Source organism: Microcebus murinus, chromosome 10 (assembly GCF_040939455.1).
Source record: "Microcebus murinus isolate Inina chromosome 10, M.murinus_Inina_mat1.0, whole genome shotgun sequence".
Classification (NCBI taxonomy): domain Eukaryota; kingdom Metazoa; phylum Chordata; class Mammalia; order Primates; family Cheirogaleidae; genus Microcebus; species Microcebus murinus.
The window spans coordinates 76,123,621-76,143,126 of NC_134113.1; the positions used below are offsets into that span (position 1 = coordinate 76,123,621).

Below are 19,506 nucleotides of genomic sequence, written 5' to 3' on the forward strand. Positions count from 1 at the left end.
AGATTTCTATTTCCCCCAAATACATTAAAAACTTAAACTAAATGTTTCTGAATTATCTTCTTAGATTTTAAGCTGGGTAAAACTTGGTTAACATTAATCTCTTTTAACAATATTTCCATATAGATAGATTATAGACAGCTGGGCTATAAGTAGAGACATAGATCCCAAAAAAGGAGAAAATTAGTCTTTTCTAATACTGAAAAGAATCTGCCTTAGCTCTCTTAAGGGTTCCTATCTCTGGTCTTTAGTTTGGAAATGATAGTTATTATGCTAATTAGGTTGTTCACATCACTTTCAACCTCCTGCTACTGAGGTTACCTGAATCAGGGGCTGACTTCTTCAGCAGCCAGAAGAGGATAAAGTAGCTAACAAAGGAAAAAGATTGCTTTGACTGAGCTAACTCCTACCATGTCTTTAACTTTAGCCCTTAGCAAGGCTGGTTTTTTTCCATTTCTGTAAGTCATTGAGGAAATTGAAAAAGTACTTTCTTCAGACCTGATTTTTTTTTTTTAAGGGAATGAGGGAGTGTGTGTGTGTGTGTGAATGTTTGTTCTTTAATTCCAATTCCATTAGGCTTTGAGGACATGACCTACTAATGCACATATAGATATGTGCAGATGTGACATAAACTGTTCATTCCTGGGGAACAGGAACCATTAATAGATAATTAGCCCACCATATACAATTCTTTAGTACACTGTCACAATTTATTATAAGAAGCCAGATTCTGTTTCTGCTTTCATAAAAAGTAAAGAAGTGCAATTTGGCTCCAACTTCCAACCTACTGAAACCACTTCCCTAAAAGCGACTTATGACCATCTGTGGGTTTTTCCTCAGCCTCCAATCTCACTGACATCTCTAGCCTTTGATATTAGTGACCACTGAGTCTTTGAAATTTTGTACTTCTCATTTCTGTGTTATAGCACTAGCCTACTCTCCGCTTATATCTGACCTCTCTCTTTTACCTCCTCCTATTCCCTAACTACAGACATCCAAGTTAATCTACTCAACCCTATCTTCTCTACATTGATTCTCCCAGAGATCTCCTACAACTTAAACTGTCATTAACAATGGGAAAAACTTTCTCCTATTTAAGGTTCTAGGTACCTCAAATATACATGTCTAAAATAAACTCATTAAGGCCCCACATCATACCAAACCAGCTCTCTAACTCTCGATTTCTGTCCAAGGTAACACCATTCTTTCAGAATCAAGACTTGAAACCTCAAAAACCAATTTTGACTCATTCTTCACTGCCACATCCAGTAAGTCAGATAGTCCTGCTGATACTTTTTTCGAAAAACTGAGTTATTGAAAAAGAACTGAAATAGAATCTGAAAGACTAGATTTCATCCCTAAGCATATTTACCCTGTATCAAATTACAAAACTTTTAAAAATCATTTTGTCATTCATATAATTGTAATACTATAGTTGCCTTGCCTACCTTACCATAAACAAAAACATGACAGCACACTAAATCCTGAGCCATTATATAAATAGCATTTATTATCCCAACTCTTGTTATCCATTTCCATTGCCATCTAATCTATTTATTCATTCAGTTACTAATACATTCATTCATTTTTTAAATTATTCACTCTATAAATATTTATTAAGAAGCCAGCTATAAGCTAGACACCATGCTCAGCATTTAAGATATAACAACAGGACAAGCAGACATAGTGTTTAACACCACAAAACTTACAATTTAACATAAAAATCAGATAATAGATGTGTTGGCATGAGAGGGTTCACTGGGAAGGTGTCCCAAAAAAATAAATACTAAACCAAGAAATAAAACATTTTTAAAAAATAAGAGTATGGTAAGGGAGTGGGAAACAGTGGCAGTGAAAATATAAGACAGACAATTTTTAGCAAAGGAAACAACATACATAAAGCCCCAAATAAAAATGAGCACCCTAACAATGCCATCCCTTTCTGCTGTTTGCGATTTTGTTCCATTTATCTTTTCCCTTCAAAGTTTTTCCCCATTCTCCCATATCTGCCTGTTGAAATGATATGCATCCTTCAAAGTCCAGATCAACAATATATGTAGCCAGCTTTGAGGATACTCCTTGACTCATATCAGGCATGACATAACCATTTGCTAAATGAATGGATGACAAAATCATCAATCTTCCCAAATGACAAATCTGCTTCATATTACAAATATGCATGTGTCTGCCCTATCTACCCTCGAAGTAAACTACCAGACTACGGATCATGTTCTATACATCTCTATATTCCCACAGTGCCTAATGTATTAGAAGCACTGAATAATTGTAGGATGAAAAACTCTAACAATCTAGGATTAGGTACAGCTGTTGAAAATACCATCATCTCCTACTCCTGACTTTAAAATGATTTGACAGAAAAGTCTAGTAAGCTCAATATATTCCTTAGATATGAATATTAACACTGAATATTAGGTCTTCCGTGAAATGTCCATCAATAATGGAATTTATTTTCATATTTAACTTCATAGATGACAATTTTAGTTTTCAACACTTTTGAATGAGGTTAAAAATACTTACAAATTTAAAAAAGTAGAGATGATAAATTATTTTCAGAATATAAAAAGGGAGTCTAACTAACGAACTAGACAATCTAAAAAAGTTATTTGATATTTCACCTTCCTAAAATTAAGATAAATTAGAAAATGTAGATCATACTTTAATATAATTTAATGTTCTCATCATTTTTAGAACCAAGCTCAAGCCACCATCATGGAATTTGTTATGCAATTAAGAGTTTGTTATTTTTTAAAAACCTAGATTCAAAAGTCAATCTGAGTCATTCCATTTTTGAGACTGGAGAAGGCCAAGTGAAAAGATGAGAAACAGGCTTTCAAAGAACAGGTGAAAATGTTAAATAGAAAAAAAAAAAAAAACAACTCCTAGTTACTGTACACCAATACCTGTAGGAAAGGCAGCCCACGGAATAGCAGGCGATGTTGTTTGAGTTTCACCATTTCCACCATCAAAAGTCTCTGCAGCCTACAAAGCAAAGGCAAAATTACTTTAGAAGATCTGAAAAGTAGTAATGCTATTTAAGTATCAAGCATCCAAGTTCTACAAGCATTATCTTCTGTAATACCCCACACACTTTCATATTCCCTTTTAATATCCAATTGCTTTTCAGTCTTCATTGCTACCCTCCCACCACAACTCACCACCCCCAGTACCTATGCCTTATTATCTTCAAGTAAAAATTTTTGTTCCTTATTCAAATAAATCTCCTTTCAATAAGATTTTTATTTTATGTATCCTTAACCACATTTTCACTTGTGAACTTTAAGTATCCTAACTTAACTCACTACAACATTTATCCATCTATGTAAAAAAATATATTTTTTTTTCCTTTAAAAATTTAGAGACCAAATCTTTTTAATTAACGAGCACAAGATGTAGACATTAATCTAAACAAACAGGATTCATCTACCTTCTTCAATAATCTAACTGGACTTACTAATAGAGAATTCCTACATTTAGAGAATTCTACAGCTGACACTTTCAATCAACAAGCCATCCTATTTTCGGACAATTCCTAAATGTTGAGTTTGTGGGTAAGAGTGCAGAGTTTTATGTCTCCTAAGTGCTCAGGTCACAGCAAAATTATTACTGAAAATTACAGCCAGAATTTCAATTTGGATTCTTCATTGAGCTGTCAGAAAGGGAGATGTTAAGTGGGGCAATCCACCACAGTAGTTAAGTAACGTAGAACGCGGAAGGTCCTCTCCACAAACTATGAAAATTGAACAAATATTGGGGAGGGGGGACCTAATAATAATTACAATTAAATTGCAATACTGATTGACACTGTATTTATGTAATACTGAAAAGAACAGTGTGTAATTATTACTGTAAGGGGTGCTTGCCACTCTATTCTTCTCTGATAAAATACATGAAGGAGACCATGCTAGATTGTAACTTTCAAATAACTAACAAATTCCAAGTAACAAACTAAGTCAGATGATATGTGAAACATATATTTTCCTCAAAATGAAAGAGATTTTAACAAAATTTTAAATGTCACATTTCAGTAACCATAAATAAGATTCAATCATCTAGCAAAGCCTAAAATAGCAAACAAAATGCAGAAAACACAAAAAAATGTGCTAAACAAAAACCCCTTTTACATGAGACACAGAAAAAAAGGTATATCCATTCTCCATATTGATAGATATTAAAGATCAAAAGAGAAAAATATCCCAACCTAAACTCACACCACTCTTTCATGAAATTCAGACCACTGAATATATACCTAATAGTTTATTTCTCCTACTAATGTCATTAATTATACTCCCTAACTTTCACAATCCCATTTCACCAAATCCAAACTAGGTGAAAGTCTTTAAAAAAAAAAAGCATAGATTTCACTTGATGGTAATTCCAGGACTTGAGCTCAGGCATCCTGACTCCTAATCCAGAGATTTTCCTGCAAGACTACACTGGCTCCATAAAAATAACTGGGTTATAAAATATTTCAATAAAATGAACACACATTGAAAAGGATTAAGGAAAAGACAGTGCTTCTTCAGCTAACAATTTCCACTTAAAAAGTATCCAACTCAAACCTGAGAGAATAATCTAACAACACAAACATACTAATTAGTTTGATAAACCACCAAAACACTATGTACTTAACATACTAAATAACTCATTACAGGTGTAAACATAAAAATATGTGACAGGATCTTTAATACCCATCCCTCATCTCAAAAGTATTTCCTAAGAGAGATGTATCCTAGCAAATCATCTGCTGACAATTTTTAAATCTTTCCTTTAGTGCTTCCACTGGTAGCACTTAATTGCCTCAATTTAAACCATTCCTATGGGCAAGGCCAAATGTTTGATGATAATAAATCAATTTTAACTTTCAGAGAGGATGCTTTTTAATTGTCCTTGATTGCATTCTTTTACTCCAGAATTACATTCAAACTGATAAAGAAAAGATCATGAATGCCAATGAAAAATAATACATTTTCAAAATGGTTTACTCCATTATAAAACCACAAAGTTAAAACAAACAAATGTAAATAATAGTGCATACCTCAAAACCACCAAAATCATCATCATCCATTCTTCAAGTTGCACCTGAAAAATACCAAAAGATACTGAAACAAGCCCATATACACATTTATGTCAAAATACTTCTCCAACTTAAATGTATGTATATTTTGATTTGTCAGTTAAAACTATTTCATTTGGGTTAAAAAAAAAAAACTTTAACTATTTATGCATTTTTTAACACAAAAAAGAACTGGTAATGGGCTTTTACTCTTTGGCAAAATTAGCAATTTCTGTAACTTTTTCAGCAACCATGTATTTTACCATTTTATGTTGAGACGCCAGGAGTGGAAAAATATTCTTTTACATTTTAATTTGCTTTTCCCAAATTGGCACTAGGGCTCAATTCAATAATGCTTCCTGCTTTTTGCATCTATTCCTCAGTTGTCTGGCAACATCAGCACAAACTCCAGCTAAGAACAGGACTGTGGTGAATTTTTGGAAATCTGTCCCCCACCACAAAGGTTCTTCCCTCGGTTTCATGGCCGAGGCTGATTTAGATTTTCAAAATTGATCAGCATTTTTGAGCTGTGGCCACAACTTTTGGAGCATTTTGATATGTGTATTTTTAGCTGAAACTGCTTTGCACTTTTGGAAAAATGTGGAGCAAGTTACTAGGCTGATCAAGATAAATCAAGTCATATATTCATGGGAGACTAGAGATGAGAAAAACACAAGCTAATGTCCAGAATTCCTCTCTTCTTTGCTGTTAAAAGTATGTTAAAGACAGAAACAAACAATAGGGTAATACATGCTTTATTTTGTACTAAATGTATATCATAAAAATGGAAGTATAAAACCATTAGTACCTGGGCTTTAAAAAAGAATAAGCTTTACCTAACAAAATATGAAAGAGCTATAAACCCTGAGGAAATAAAATAAGTAATAGGTGAAATATATTAAGATATATTCTCAGGTAGATTTTGTTTCTGAATCTATGACTTGGAACCCATAATTGTGAAGCACTAGCTTCAAGTGATACTCTAGTTAATAATAACTTTCTTTTTTTACGATATACATTTAGGACAAAATAAAGCATGTATTATCCTATTGCTTGTCTCTCTTACATACTTTTAACAATAAAGAAGAGAGGAATTCTAGATATAGCTTGTGTTTTTCTCATCTCCAGTGTCCCATGAATATATGACTTGATTTATCTTGATCAGCCTAGTAAATTCTTTTTCTATCTTTCAAAAATGAACACATCCAGGTATCAATTAGGTTTCAATCAATCAGTAATACAAGATGGACTGGATTACAGGAAAACAATACTCTCCCATTTCTAAAATAAACAACTACACAAATTAAAATATATGTTAAACAATAATCCTAAAGGCATTTTCTAAGGTTATTTGTTTTAAGTAGTTATCTATAGCCATGTTGTACCTTCTCACTGAAATCAATACTAATGCTTTTAAAAAGCATTTTAAAAAACAACTCAGGAAGTTGTTTAAAAATTAATAGTAAAAACCATTAACCTGAAAGATTTTGTTTTAATAGGCAAAGCAAATTTATTTTCACAGAAACTTGGTAGGTAATGACACTAAAAAATATGAAGATGAAAATATAATATCAAAAGAGCATTAAATTAATCAGAATAAGATAACAGTACCATCACCATTGCTCACAATTTAGCAATCTGACAAAAATTTTTTAAAAGATGTATTCTCCAAAAATTAAAACTAAGCCATCTACACACAGCACTTAAAAAATATAAACCAGACTTTCAGAAACTTTTGATGATGGTTAGCTTGAAATGGCATTCCACATTAATTTTGTGTTGCAAATGAATAGAAATCTGTATATGGTTACATTTTTCATGAAGAAATTATGAAAGAATGATATAGACACTGAGAATTAACCAAGTCAAATTATAAACACCAAGTCTGTATTTTCCATATGTATCCCATGAATCTCAAGAGACAAATAAAAAATATTTTTAGCATCTACACACACTATGCACAAATAATATGGTTTCAAAAGGAAGAATTTTTAGACTAACGTTTCTGTGTGTTTTCATAAGTCGCATCCCAATAAATTATTTGTAAGGTGCCAGCAACTTTGAAAACAAAAACAAATACCCATGCCTAACAATCATTTCAGCTTGTTTGCCTGTTGTAATGAATCAAATACCATCAGTACTGATTTAGCTCTACAAAATAACATATTAGTGAGCACTGATGATTCCCACACCCAGCAACTTTTACATATAAAACTGTAGATGACAGTCATCCTCTCTTTATTTTCAAAGAATTATTAAGACAGTAAAACAAAGCGTCAAAAGTTTCTTAAAATACAGTACTAGAGAAATAAATATTGTTAAAAGCAATAATCGTTCTCCGTATAATTTAGGTTTCAAATCCTACAATGGTTGTTTCCTTCTTAACATTTTAAAGAATAAGAGGAAAGAAAATTAACCATATTGATGTGTAAAAATCAAAATTTACAATATACAAAAATAGAAAATTAGTTTTAAAAGGAAATAGTACAAATGTGGGCTTCTTTATAGTTTCAGCTACTCGGATACATTTAAACCATTATTTTATCTAACAAGAATTCCTATGAAACGTTTTAGTATATTGCTGGCACTTAACATTATAGCCCATTAAACTATTATACAAATATTATAAGAATGTAGATTGGGTCCAAGATGGCAGACTGCAAACAGCCCACACACACCGCTCTCTAGGAGAGGATGGAAAACTGCAAGTAGATGCCCACCTACGAATGGACTCTCTCGGGAAGAGCATTGCAAAGCGTCAGAGCACCAACAGAAGGCACTCACAGTGAAGGAGACAGGGATGAGGAGTTCACTCACCAAGATCTGAAGGTACCTGGGGGAGACCCCTACATGTGGGGAAGGGATAAAGGAAAGAGCCCCAGGACCCCGTGATCCCCACGTGGACAATGCAACTTGAATTGGGGGTGAAGGTGCACCCCTGTAGACCTCCATACCAATCAAGGAATTGCTTAGAGACTGCATGGTAAAGTTGCGTCAGAGAGCAGGCTCAGCAGGGACCCTGTGGCTTCAGTTCCCAGTTTGCAGCAGCTGACGCCACTCTGAGCTCTGAGTCCGGAGCTCCCGGGCTTCGCTCCAGCTGCCCCAACTTTGCCCCTTGCTGATCCAGGGAGGAAACAAGGAGAGCAGACGCTCTCACACACCTGTGAATAGCAGCCAGGTGTCCTGTCCACCCCACCCCCAACCAGAGAACTCCAAGGACACTCAAGAGGTCCCATGGTAGCAGCCTCAGCAGGCCCTGTGTGGGGAAAGAGCTCTAGCCATCCAGCAGCCCAGCCCTGCGGCCAGTGTGCCAACCAGTGGAGCAAGCCCCAGGCCCATGCGCTGCTGCCCCAAGGTGTACCCCACCACACCTGAATAGAGGTCCACACCCCTGTATACCTGTGTGCCAACCGAGAGGCAGTACCTTCACAGGGCTGTGCACCAATTGAAGGAATAAGCCCCCGGGCCTCAAACACATAAGGTGCACAGCCCCACAGAACTACACACTCAGCAGTGGATCAGGCACCCTAGTTTGGTGAGCCAGCCAACAAGCCATGCTACCAAAGCACCAAGCTCAACCACCAGAACAAGTCCTCTGGCCCTGCATGCCAGCCAGGGGGCCACAACCCACAGCACCATGTGACACTATGCTAGCAGCCCAGCTCTCCACGACAGAACTGCTAGCTACAAGCCGCCACCCCCCATGATGTACTACCATTACATCTAGACCTGGATGGAGCAAACACCCTCAGCCCTGACACCTGTGGCCACCACCTAGATAGCCTCAGCAAACAGCCATTGCTAACACCTGGGAAGACCAGGGCAGAGCAACCTCCTGCAACACCTGCTTCAGTGGAGAAAGAATCACGCAGAATCCGGCTAGAGCCTCCAACAGCAGCCTAGGGACCAGCACACAACGCCATAAGGATATGCCCCAGTACTGGCCTCATTCCCCCAGCCAGCCCAGTCACTTGCTAAGGTCCTGCAAAGCACGCAGACACCCGCCAAGGTCCTGTAACACACCCCACCAATGGTGGCAGTCCCATGACATTCCCAAGTGCCTGGTAAGGTCCCATGACTGACCCAGGCACTAGCCAAGGTTACATCACCCAGTGCCATGAGAAAGGACTTCACAACCCCCTGCCTGAGCTCCCAACAGTGGCCTGGGGATGAACCCACCAATCCAGAAGAATATCCTCCAGCATTGGCTTGGACTGTGATAACCACAGGGGATCAAGATGACGTAGAAAAGCTAAGTTACAGACTCTCAGTGTATCCACTGGGTCGATCCACTGGAGTAGGACACAAAAGCATTGTCTAGGGACCTCTCCTCTTTCTAACTAAGTAGGAGAGATCCCAGAAAAGAAGCCCAGGCATACTGCAATCCTATCAGCCCTGAGCTGACAGAAGAGTTTTCAGATGGGAAGAAACCAGCAAAAAAAGTTATGGCATCATGAAAAAACAAGCTAGTTCGATACCCCCAAAGGATTATAGTGGATCCATGAATTCTTCTCTGTTGAATCTAATCCACCCATGAAAAGAACCTCATCAGAAGTTCCACAAAGAAACAGCTACCTCAGGGAATACTACTTTGACAAACTCCACCACGTGCACAGAGTTTCTAATTAGCTCCTGATTTCAATAAGAAGCAGAACAGTATAACGGTTAAAAGAAGGGATTATGAAATGACGATGCCGCAATTAAAATCCCAGCTCTGCCACTTACTGTGTCACGCTGGACACATAAACATTTTGTGTCTCAGTTTCTTCATCTGTCAATGAGGGATAATAATAATAGCAATTAACTTGTAAGGTCATTATAAGGATTAAATATGTTAAAATAGATAACAGAGCTTAAAGAAGTATCTGACATATTCTAAGCATTATATAAATGTTTGCTTCCTTCACTCTTACATATGAGCAGACTACCAAGGACAACCAAAGATATGAAGAAAACATAAAACATTAAAAATAGAGACCACAAAAAAAGATAAAAAGGATGAAAAAAATTAAGACTACCCAAGAGAGAAAATCTTCAACAACGACAAAAGAACCTCAAACTATAATATATTCAGAGAGTTAGTAACAGAAGATAGTTTGTGGATGAAATAAGAATAGGATACCCTAATTTGGGTGGGGAGGAAGGGATGGACAATAAGACTGAAGTCTTAGACATTAAAAAAAAAAGTATAATTATAGAAATGAAAAACTGCAGGGTGGAAAATAAGGAAATCTCCTTTAAAAAGAAAATTACAAGGGAAAAATGGAAAGTCAGAGTAAAAACATAAGAAAATTATTAATATAAGATCTAGGCCAGGATATGCAATATCTAATTATTCTAGAAAAAAAAACAGAGGAAACAAAACTGAAGAAATCATCAATATAAAGAAAATGTTTCGAAAACTAAAGGCTATTATTTCCAAATTGAATAGGTCCATTAAGTTTCCAAAGAAATAGAAGGAAAAAACTCACACCAAGGTACAGCAGAGACAAAGAGAAAATCCTACAAGCTTCCAGAGAGATAAAATAGGTTTCATACAAAGGATCAAGACTATAATGGCGTCAGACTACCACATGGCATCACTGGAAGTTGAAAAACATTGGAGCAGTGCTTTTAAAATTCTGATGGAAACACGGAATTCTGATACAAACACAGAATTCTATAAGTAGCCAAATGAACACATAATTGAGGAAAGAATAAAGTCATATTCATATCTGTAAGGTCTCAAAACAACTTTGACTTCCCAAATACGCTTTATTTAAAAGCTATGGAGGAAACCAAGGGAATAATACAAGAAAGAAGACATGGGATTAGAAAATAAGAGATCCAACTAAAGTGAAAAGCAAAGGGAATTCTCCCAAAATAAGGGTGAAGTGAGTTCTCACAGTATTTATGTACCAAGAATACATATCAACCAGTCCAGATCAGAGTAGATCAGAAACCTCCTAGGATATGTATTCAAACAAATGAAATTAATAGACTATCTCATAGATTCTACCATCATGAATGTAATTTTAAGCAACTGGGGGATAATTTAGAGTTGAATTAGAGATTAGAGAACTAACCAAATGAAAACAGAGAGAAACCAATATGTTAGACAGGAAAAGTAAACATATGCTATATTTTTCAGCTGTGAATGTATTTATCTAGTCATAATAATGTAAATAGTGAATAACTAATTGAACCAAAATTATAATATAATCATATTAAAAATGTAAAAGAAAGAAGATTGGGGTGAGGGTAGATGGGGGTGGTGAAAGTTAAAGCCTCATCCTTCACACTGGAAAGCTGATGGGTCTGAAATTGGAAAATCAAAAAGTAGTAACAAAAACATATTATTTTGAAATATACTGCAAACACTAAAAGAATGAGCTATATGTGTTCAATATCTTGCTTCTATAAAGCAGGAAATGGGAAGGATAGGGAAAGAAGGGAGGGCATAGGAGACTATTGTACATCACAGCAAGTCTTTTACAACTTTAAACTATGAACACAAAAAACAATTATGGCATGATGAGCCAACTACCTGTTATTTGCATCAAAATACTCTCAAAAAAACTCAAGAAAAGTATCCTTTTACAAAACTAACTATAAAAGGAGGCACAAATGCTTTAAATTATCATTTACCCAATAAATAAATTAGAATTTTTCATGTTAGTCTCAATTATAACATTTTCCTATAAGAATTGAAACACAATGTAAAATTCTATCTCTAGATACCAGTTGCTCAAAACCAATCCCCCCCCCCACATACACACAAAAAAATCCTAATAGAAAAAGACACTGAGGTAACTGACTTCAAAAAATAAAGTCTCAAGAGATTATCCAGGTTATTCAACCATCACAAAGTGCCCTACTATTTAACACTGTCCACTTGGCATTTAAATAAATCTCTATACCATCTGTAAAACTACTTGCTAACCAACATCTTAGTTGCAATAATATTTTTCAATTGGATCCTGTTTGGTGCCATGTTTCCTAGAACCAATACAGACAAGTGATTTTTGCTTTCTGACTCTCCTGTGCAAACATAAACTGGAAAGAGGAAACAAAACAAAGGAAACACACACACACACACACACACACACACACACACATGCCCTTAGTTAAGAGTTAATAGCCATAAGACTGAGATAATAGGAAGATTCTAAACATACAAGATCAGATTTCAGGCTTATCAGTTCAAGGAAATTATTTGTTTACCTAAGTTTCTACAAGAAATTTGGAGGTAGTATTGGGACCATTTGTTAATCTTTTTTTACACCCTAGCACCTTGAACTGAGCAGTTCCTAGCACATAATAAGGGTTCATAGATTATTTTTGAATCAATGCTTTTGAAATAAATAACTGAATGAAAGTAAATGAGTTGTTAATAGTTCCCACATGACTTCCTTTTAAGTCTTATTTTTCCAAGAAAAATACATTGGAGTTTGGGTAATAGAAGATCAAGCTGCTAGCACCAAAACAACTCTACTCATATTAAGACATGAGCCTAAACACCTATGTCTTAAAAGAAATTACATTGCTACTTTCCATTTTCTTCAAGATACAATCATTACTGGGAGTAATGATAATTTTGAAATTTCCTATGAAGATGAATTAAAGAAGTATTGCTACACTACAAATTCTACTGCCAATGAACCTTAGCCAGTAGCAAAATATTAATACAAACACAAAAAATACCTGAGGTATAAATTTATTACCTGAAAAATCTATTCATAAATGATCAGATAGGAAAACATCCCAACCACTAATAATTTTAATAAGTAAAATTTTTCCTTTATATAATTTCCATCTGTTATCAATTAAGTTTTTTGTCTCTACCAACTTTCACTCAGAAAATTTACATACTTGGAGAAAATAAGAAAAATAAAAATTATAAGGCACTTAGTCTCCAAAACTTTATCTACATTCCACCCTCTTTGGTGAATTCTTCTGCCTCCTCCAGTGCCTTAATAGCAATCTTTCCCCAGGCTAATGGCCCTCTGATCCTATCTCATTACCCTCTTCTTCAAAGACTATATGCACTCTCATAATTTTAATGGTCTGCACAAATTTTCCAGAACTGACCACTTCTCAGGGACTAGTCATACATTCCCAACCAAATAATGAACATTTTTATGTAGCTATCCCTCCATGAACTCAAAATTCTCACCACATGAACTGTACTCCTATCTGGCAAAATCCCATTCCCTGATGAATGTTAGGGGGGAGATATTTCACTTCCTCTCCTCACATTTTAAAAGACACAGGTCACTCGATAGAAGGAAACAAGAATGAAGAAATATTATATTCCTTCTCTCTATCCTCTTTACTCCTCTCCACGAAAAGAGTAAGAATAATAATGGTGAGAGCAGTACATCCATAGATGTCTGCTAGATGAGATTATAATTATAGAGTTTAGTGTGCATGAAAAGTAGATCTTTGAGTTCCTCGGTGCCCATAAACAATATACTATTCGTCTAGTATAGCTCTCCTGGAGAAGCTCATCAGGTAAACATTTAATTCTTTTAGCATGAAGACTTGCTTTTTTAGCTACTCTGCCTGTGATGGATGGGTAAATTTAGAGGAAAATGCATGGGAGACCTCCTTTCACACTTAGGTCCAAGCCACATTTACAGTAAAGCTTTCAACAATAGAACCACTACTCTGATTTCTGTATAACTCTTGATTCTATTCTTCAATTAATTCAAAAATACAGAGTGGCTGGTTGCAAAGCAACTGATAACACCCCACCCCCAAGAACCACCACCAATATACAATTACCTGTCTTCTGATGAGAACCATCAGAGAAAATCACCATGAAATTCATGTTTCCCATCTTCAACTAGATTCCTAGTGCTGCTTACCACACCCACCACTTCTTATTAGAGCTTTCTTTCCTTCTCCAAGGACTGCCAACTCTCCTCAAACTCCCAACATTTTTATTCCTTTCGGCAGTCAAGGCAAATGGCCAAGTCTCCTGCTAAACAGAGAAAACAGAGGACCTTTTAAGATAAGTCTCTCAACATCTTCCTACTAAAACTATAGTTACCAGCATTCTCACAAAAAAAAAAAAAAGAATCCCTCCACTTAAGGCCAATTCCTCCATCTGTGCTCTCAGAAACAGCTTTCTCAATTGTTCCTTATTAAATGTTCAACTTCACCCTCTTATCTGGCATTTTTCCATCAACAATGAAACATGCTTCAGGCCCTAGTCTTTAAAGATGAAACAAAACAAAAACAAAAGCAAAAACCTTCCTCAACTACACCATCCCCTCCAATCACAGTCCTTTCCTTTTCACAGCTCAATTTCACAGACACTCTATTCTTACATCCAATTTCTGCAAATTACCTCCTTTTCACTAAATGCAAAAAGACACTTTCAATTCCTTGTCTTATTTAAACACTAACAGTATTTGATCTGTCTTTCCTTCTCAAAACACTCTAACTCCATGGTATGAAAGACAACCATATTCCTTCCTTCTTTTTTTTCTTTAAATGTTGGTGTTCCTAAGGGTTCCAACCTAACTCTTTTTTCTTTACACTTCAGAAATAATTCCTGGACTACTTCATTCACTGTTTTGGATTCATGTATAAACTCAAGCTAAGGTATCTCCAAGTTGTATATGTTTTCCGAGCTCCAGATCCACATACCCGAGAGACAACTGAATAGTTTCTCTTTCAGTCTAACAGGCACCTCAAATTCAATGCAACCAAACTGAACTCAAGATCTCCCCCACCAACCTCAAATGTACTCTTCCTCCAGGATTCCAGTGATTGGTACTGCCACCCATAACACAGTTGGTCAGGAAAAAAATTGGAGTCCTGTTGGCCTCCTCCTTCTCTCTCTGTCACTCCACACATGCAGTCAATCACCAAATCCTATTTCCTAAATACCTCTAACTTCTCACTCCCCAGCACCTCCACCACTGAGTTAAGGCCACCATTACCTTTCATCTGGTTCATAGTATCAGCCTTCAAAACAGTTCTCTGCTTCCCGTTTTGTTCCTTTCTAGTTCATTCTCCACTCTGCTACCCAAGTGATCCTTCTCAATATTCCCCATATTGAAAACCTTTCAATGGCTCCTCATCATTTTAGGAATGAAGTCAAAATTCTTAACATGAATTAATGGAACTTTATAACCTAGTGGCTGCTACCATCCTCATCTCTAGCACATCCACATCCTGCAATCATGTATTGATAGAAATTTGTATTTAAACCATATGACTCTGGCCAAATCACTACACCTCTCTGGACCATACTATCCTCCTATGTAAAATGAACAGGCTGACCAGATGACTCCTAAGATATTACAGTATAAGATCCTCTACATATATTATTATCAAGTTCATTTTTTCTTCACAAACTACTTTCTATTCTGGATCTGTTCTTTTCAGTCAATAGTATTATCCTCCTTTAGTCCATGCAGGATGCAGAACCCAGGTATCATCTTTTACTCTTCACTTTACACTTCACCATAGCAGGTAAGTCATTCAATCCTATATTATTTTCCTACTCATTCCTTCCTTTCTCCTCTGTTGACCACCCTTGTGATTCAGATCTCTATTACTATTTCTTGAAAATTACCAGAACTTACTTCTTCGCATTCTGCTCTCCAATCCACTCATCACACTGTATAAATATTTCTAGAACAATCATATATTAGACTCTAAAACTATTAGTATGTCAATCTCAACCACAAATCTTTCAAAATAAAAATGTCAAATCCATGCCTCTATGGAATATGAGCTTTGAAGCCTCACATGTAAGCAAAATAAGCATGAAGATAAAATTTTGCATTGCATTGGCACTAATGATTAAAAGAAAAAATATGTCCTGTAAAAAGTCTACAATTTTATCACAACATCAAGGCACAAGGAGCCCTCTACACCACAAACAAGAGAGAAAAATGTTACATAACAGAGTAAAATCAGTGTCGACAACATAAAACTGAAGACCCTGATAATAAGTCATACATAACTCCTCCCTGTGCTTACCTGGAAATCTTTCACTTATTTTTTCATCACTCCCTCATTTTGAAATAAAGTTTCATCTCTTCTATACCTATTACCAAAAATCATACTATTTTTATCTGAGCTATCTTTTAAAGGGAGTATGTTAATTTGGGGAACCTAAATTTTTCATATAATATTATATTGCTGATATTACTGTAGCTATTATTCATTCTTTCGACTGCTATAATATACCACAGTTTATTCATCACTTTCCTGTCAATGAACATTTGGGTAGTTTATAGGATTTTGTTATTGAGAACAGATATGCCTCAAACTCCTGGGCCAAGCAACTCTCCCGCTTCCGTCTCCCAGGTAGCTGGGATAACAAAAATGGCTATGAACATTTTCAACACATATACTTTTGTATACACAGAATTTCACGCTAGTATACACCTATGAGTAAAATCACTGGGTTGAAAGGTTTGTCTTTGTTTAGCTTCGCAGGAAAATGAAAAAGTATTTTCCAAAATGGCTGCATAATTTTTGTGAAAGCAATGTATGAAAGTCCTGTAAATCCTCATCCTTCCCAACACTTGGTTTTAATAGTATCTCATTTTGTACTTAATGTGATTTCTCTGATTACTAATGAAATTAAAAATTTCTTCATATGATTATCAGTGATATGTGGTTCCTCTTATGAAATGCCTAATTCATATCTTTAATTATTTTTCGGCTGGGTTGTCTATGTTTTTTTAGTTGATTTTTATAATTTGTTAAAATATTCTTCATATTAATCATTTGTTAGCTGTGTAGATTGCAATCATCTAGTTTATAATCTTTAATGAAGCTTTTAATTAACAAAATTTCTCAATTTTATTAGACTTAATTTTAGTATAAAATCTTTTGCTATCTCTAGGTCTAAAATATATACTCCTATATTTTCTACAAATAAAGTTAAAACTTTATTTTTGATATTTAAGTATGTAAGTCATCTAAAGTTTAATATTTATATATATTGGAAGCAGAGTTCCAATTTCTTTTTTTCTGATATGGATTATTTTTCTCTATTTCACTTACTGTATAGTAACTTCTTTCCTCACTAATCTGATATGGCATCTTTATCATAAACCAAATTTATGTTAACATAAACAGACTCATAAATATATGGCTCTATTACTAACTTTAGAATTATATTTTAGCAGAAATGACATATGTATGATATTCAGTAATCTTTTCCATAAAAATAGTTATCTTATCATTAAGATACACCATGCTTAAGTTTTTCTGTAAAATGCCTATCAATAAAGTTTCATAATTTTTCCTAAAGAGTTCTAGCACATCTGTTAGGTTTATTCCTAGATACTCATATTCTATGATACTACTTTCATGTTTTCTTTTAAATTACACTTTGTAGCTGTTTGTTGCTATTGTATAACAATGCAATTGACTTCTGTATTAATTTTATATCCATTCACCTTTGATAAACCCTTATTTCTAATAATGTATCTGTGTATTATTTTGATTTTATATGTAAATGATCACACTGCATCCAGATTAACAATAGCTTCAGTTCCTCCTTTACGATTCTTATACCTTTAATTTCTTTCTTTTCTTAATGTGCAGTATAGGAATGCAATGCTAATTACATGAAGTAATGTGGCATAAAAATATTTTCCAAAGATGGTCTCAAAAATATCTCCCATATTCTTCTAAGAATGTTTCCACCCTCTCCCCCTTGAATCTGGGTAGATTGTTAGGACTTCCACAATCAACAGAATATAGTAGAATTAACACTGTGAAAATTCCCTAGCTAGGTCATAAAAATGCAGTGCATTCTATCTTGTACTCTTGAATTGCTTCCTCTTGGAAACTAGATGCCATGATGTGAGAAAGATCAAACCAACCCACACAGATACCACATGAAAAAGCCATGTGTAATTTTCCCCTGACTGCCTAATTGAGTTCCCAGCCAACAGCCAGCATCAAATCACCAGACATATGAATGTAGACACTTACAGCTGATTCTAGTCCCTAGCCATCAAAAGTCACTTCCAATATTCAAATCATCCCAGCTGAGGCATTTAAAAAGCATGGAACAGTAAAAAACCTTATTTTACACTATCCAGTCTCTGATTCTCAGAATACATATGCATAATAAAATGGTTTTATGCCATTAAATTTGGGGATTTGTTACGTAGCAATAACTGGAACACGTGATAACAAACATGCCTTTATCGTTCCTGATTTTAAAGGGAATTTTTTAATATTTCCCTATTTAAAAAGATGGCTATTGATGATGACTGGTTTCTGGGTTGGTTTTTTAAATATTCCTTGACAAGTTTTAAAAAGTTCCTTCTTTTCCTAATTTGCTAGGCATTCCTATCATGAATTTACATTTATTATCAAATCTTTGTATGTGTATCTATTGAAATTAGCATACGATTTTTCTATTTTAATCTATCAGTGTCATTGTTTACATTTATGGATCATCTAATAGTAAGCCATCCTGGCATACTCGGGATAAACCTAACTTAGTAATGATGTTTGTCTTCTTTTAAATGTTGTTTTCAATTTTCTAACATCTTGTTTGAGATTACCAGGTCTACATTCAGGAGTGAAATACATCCGTAATTTTCATTTCTTATAATGTCATCCTTTGGTTTGGACATCAGAATTATGCTGGGCTTTCAGAACTAGCTGAGGAATCATCCCTTTTTGTGTTAATTAAGAGATTGCATCAGACTGGAATAATTCATTTCTTAAAATATTGGTAGCAACTTGCTCATTGGCAAATCATCTGGGCTTGTTGCTTTCTTTGTGGGAAGATTCAATTTCTTATAATTATAGGACGATTCAGACTTTTAATTTTTCCCTCAGCTTTTGTAAGTAATATTTTCCTAGAAACGCTATTTATTTTTAAATAGTTGGCATATAGTTATTAACAGTATTCTCATTATCTTTTTAATCTCTGGTTTATCTGTGGTTATGTCTCTTTTTCATTCTATGTATACTGAATTCCATGTGTGTCCTTGAACTGTATTATTTAGTTATTCTATATCCTTGCTGATTTTTTTTCTTGATCTGTTAATAATCACAGGAGTTGAAATATTCCACTTTAATAACGGAGGTACTATTTCTCCATACAATTCCGTCAATTTTTTGCTGCATATTTGATGTTATATATTCTCAGTGAATATAGTGAATTCTGATAATTTTATGTCTCCTCAGCATTCATTTTAAGTACAAGTTTAACTTTCTCATACCAGAAACAGGGCTTAGTCTCCCTTAACATGGTTTCCAGGTCTGCCTCCACCCAGTTCCTCTATGTCATTTTTCCAGATATCTTCCTTATATAATTGCCTCCTAGTGACCACTTACTTATGGGACAGCCAGACACAACCTATGTGACTCACCCCACTGAGCCCCACACCCTGCATGGACTGCTCAGATATGCTCCAGTGACCCCTTCTCAGTCACAGCATGACTCCAGGGACCTT

At 35.1% G+C, this 19,506-nt stretch overlaps 1 protein-coding gene across 5 annotated transcripts in view; it reads right to left on the reverse strand.

Moving 5' to 3' along the window:
- Positions 1-19,506, reverse strand: part of CCDC91 (coiled-coil domain containing 91) — a 307,926-nt gene that overhangs the window by 239,155 nt on the left and 49,265 nt on the right. For all 5 annotated transcript variants that reach the window (XM_020283061.2, XM_020283065.2, XM_076007534.1 and 2 more), the window contains exons 2-3: positions 5,054-5,097; positions 2,919-2,997 (exon numbers count right to left, since the gene is read on the reverse strand). In XM_020283061.2, coding sequence (XP_020138650.1) covers positions 2,919-2,997; positions 5,054-5,083 — 109 coding nt within the window. In that variant the 5' untranslated portion in view covers positions 5,084-5,097. The remainder of the gene's footprint in view (positions 1-2,918; positions 2,998-5,053; positions 5,098-19,506) is intronic.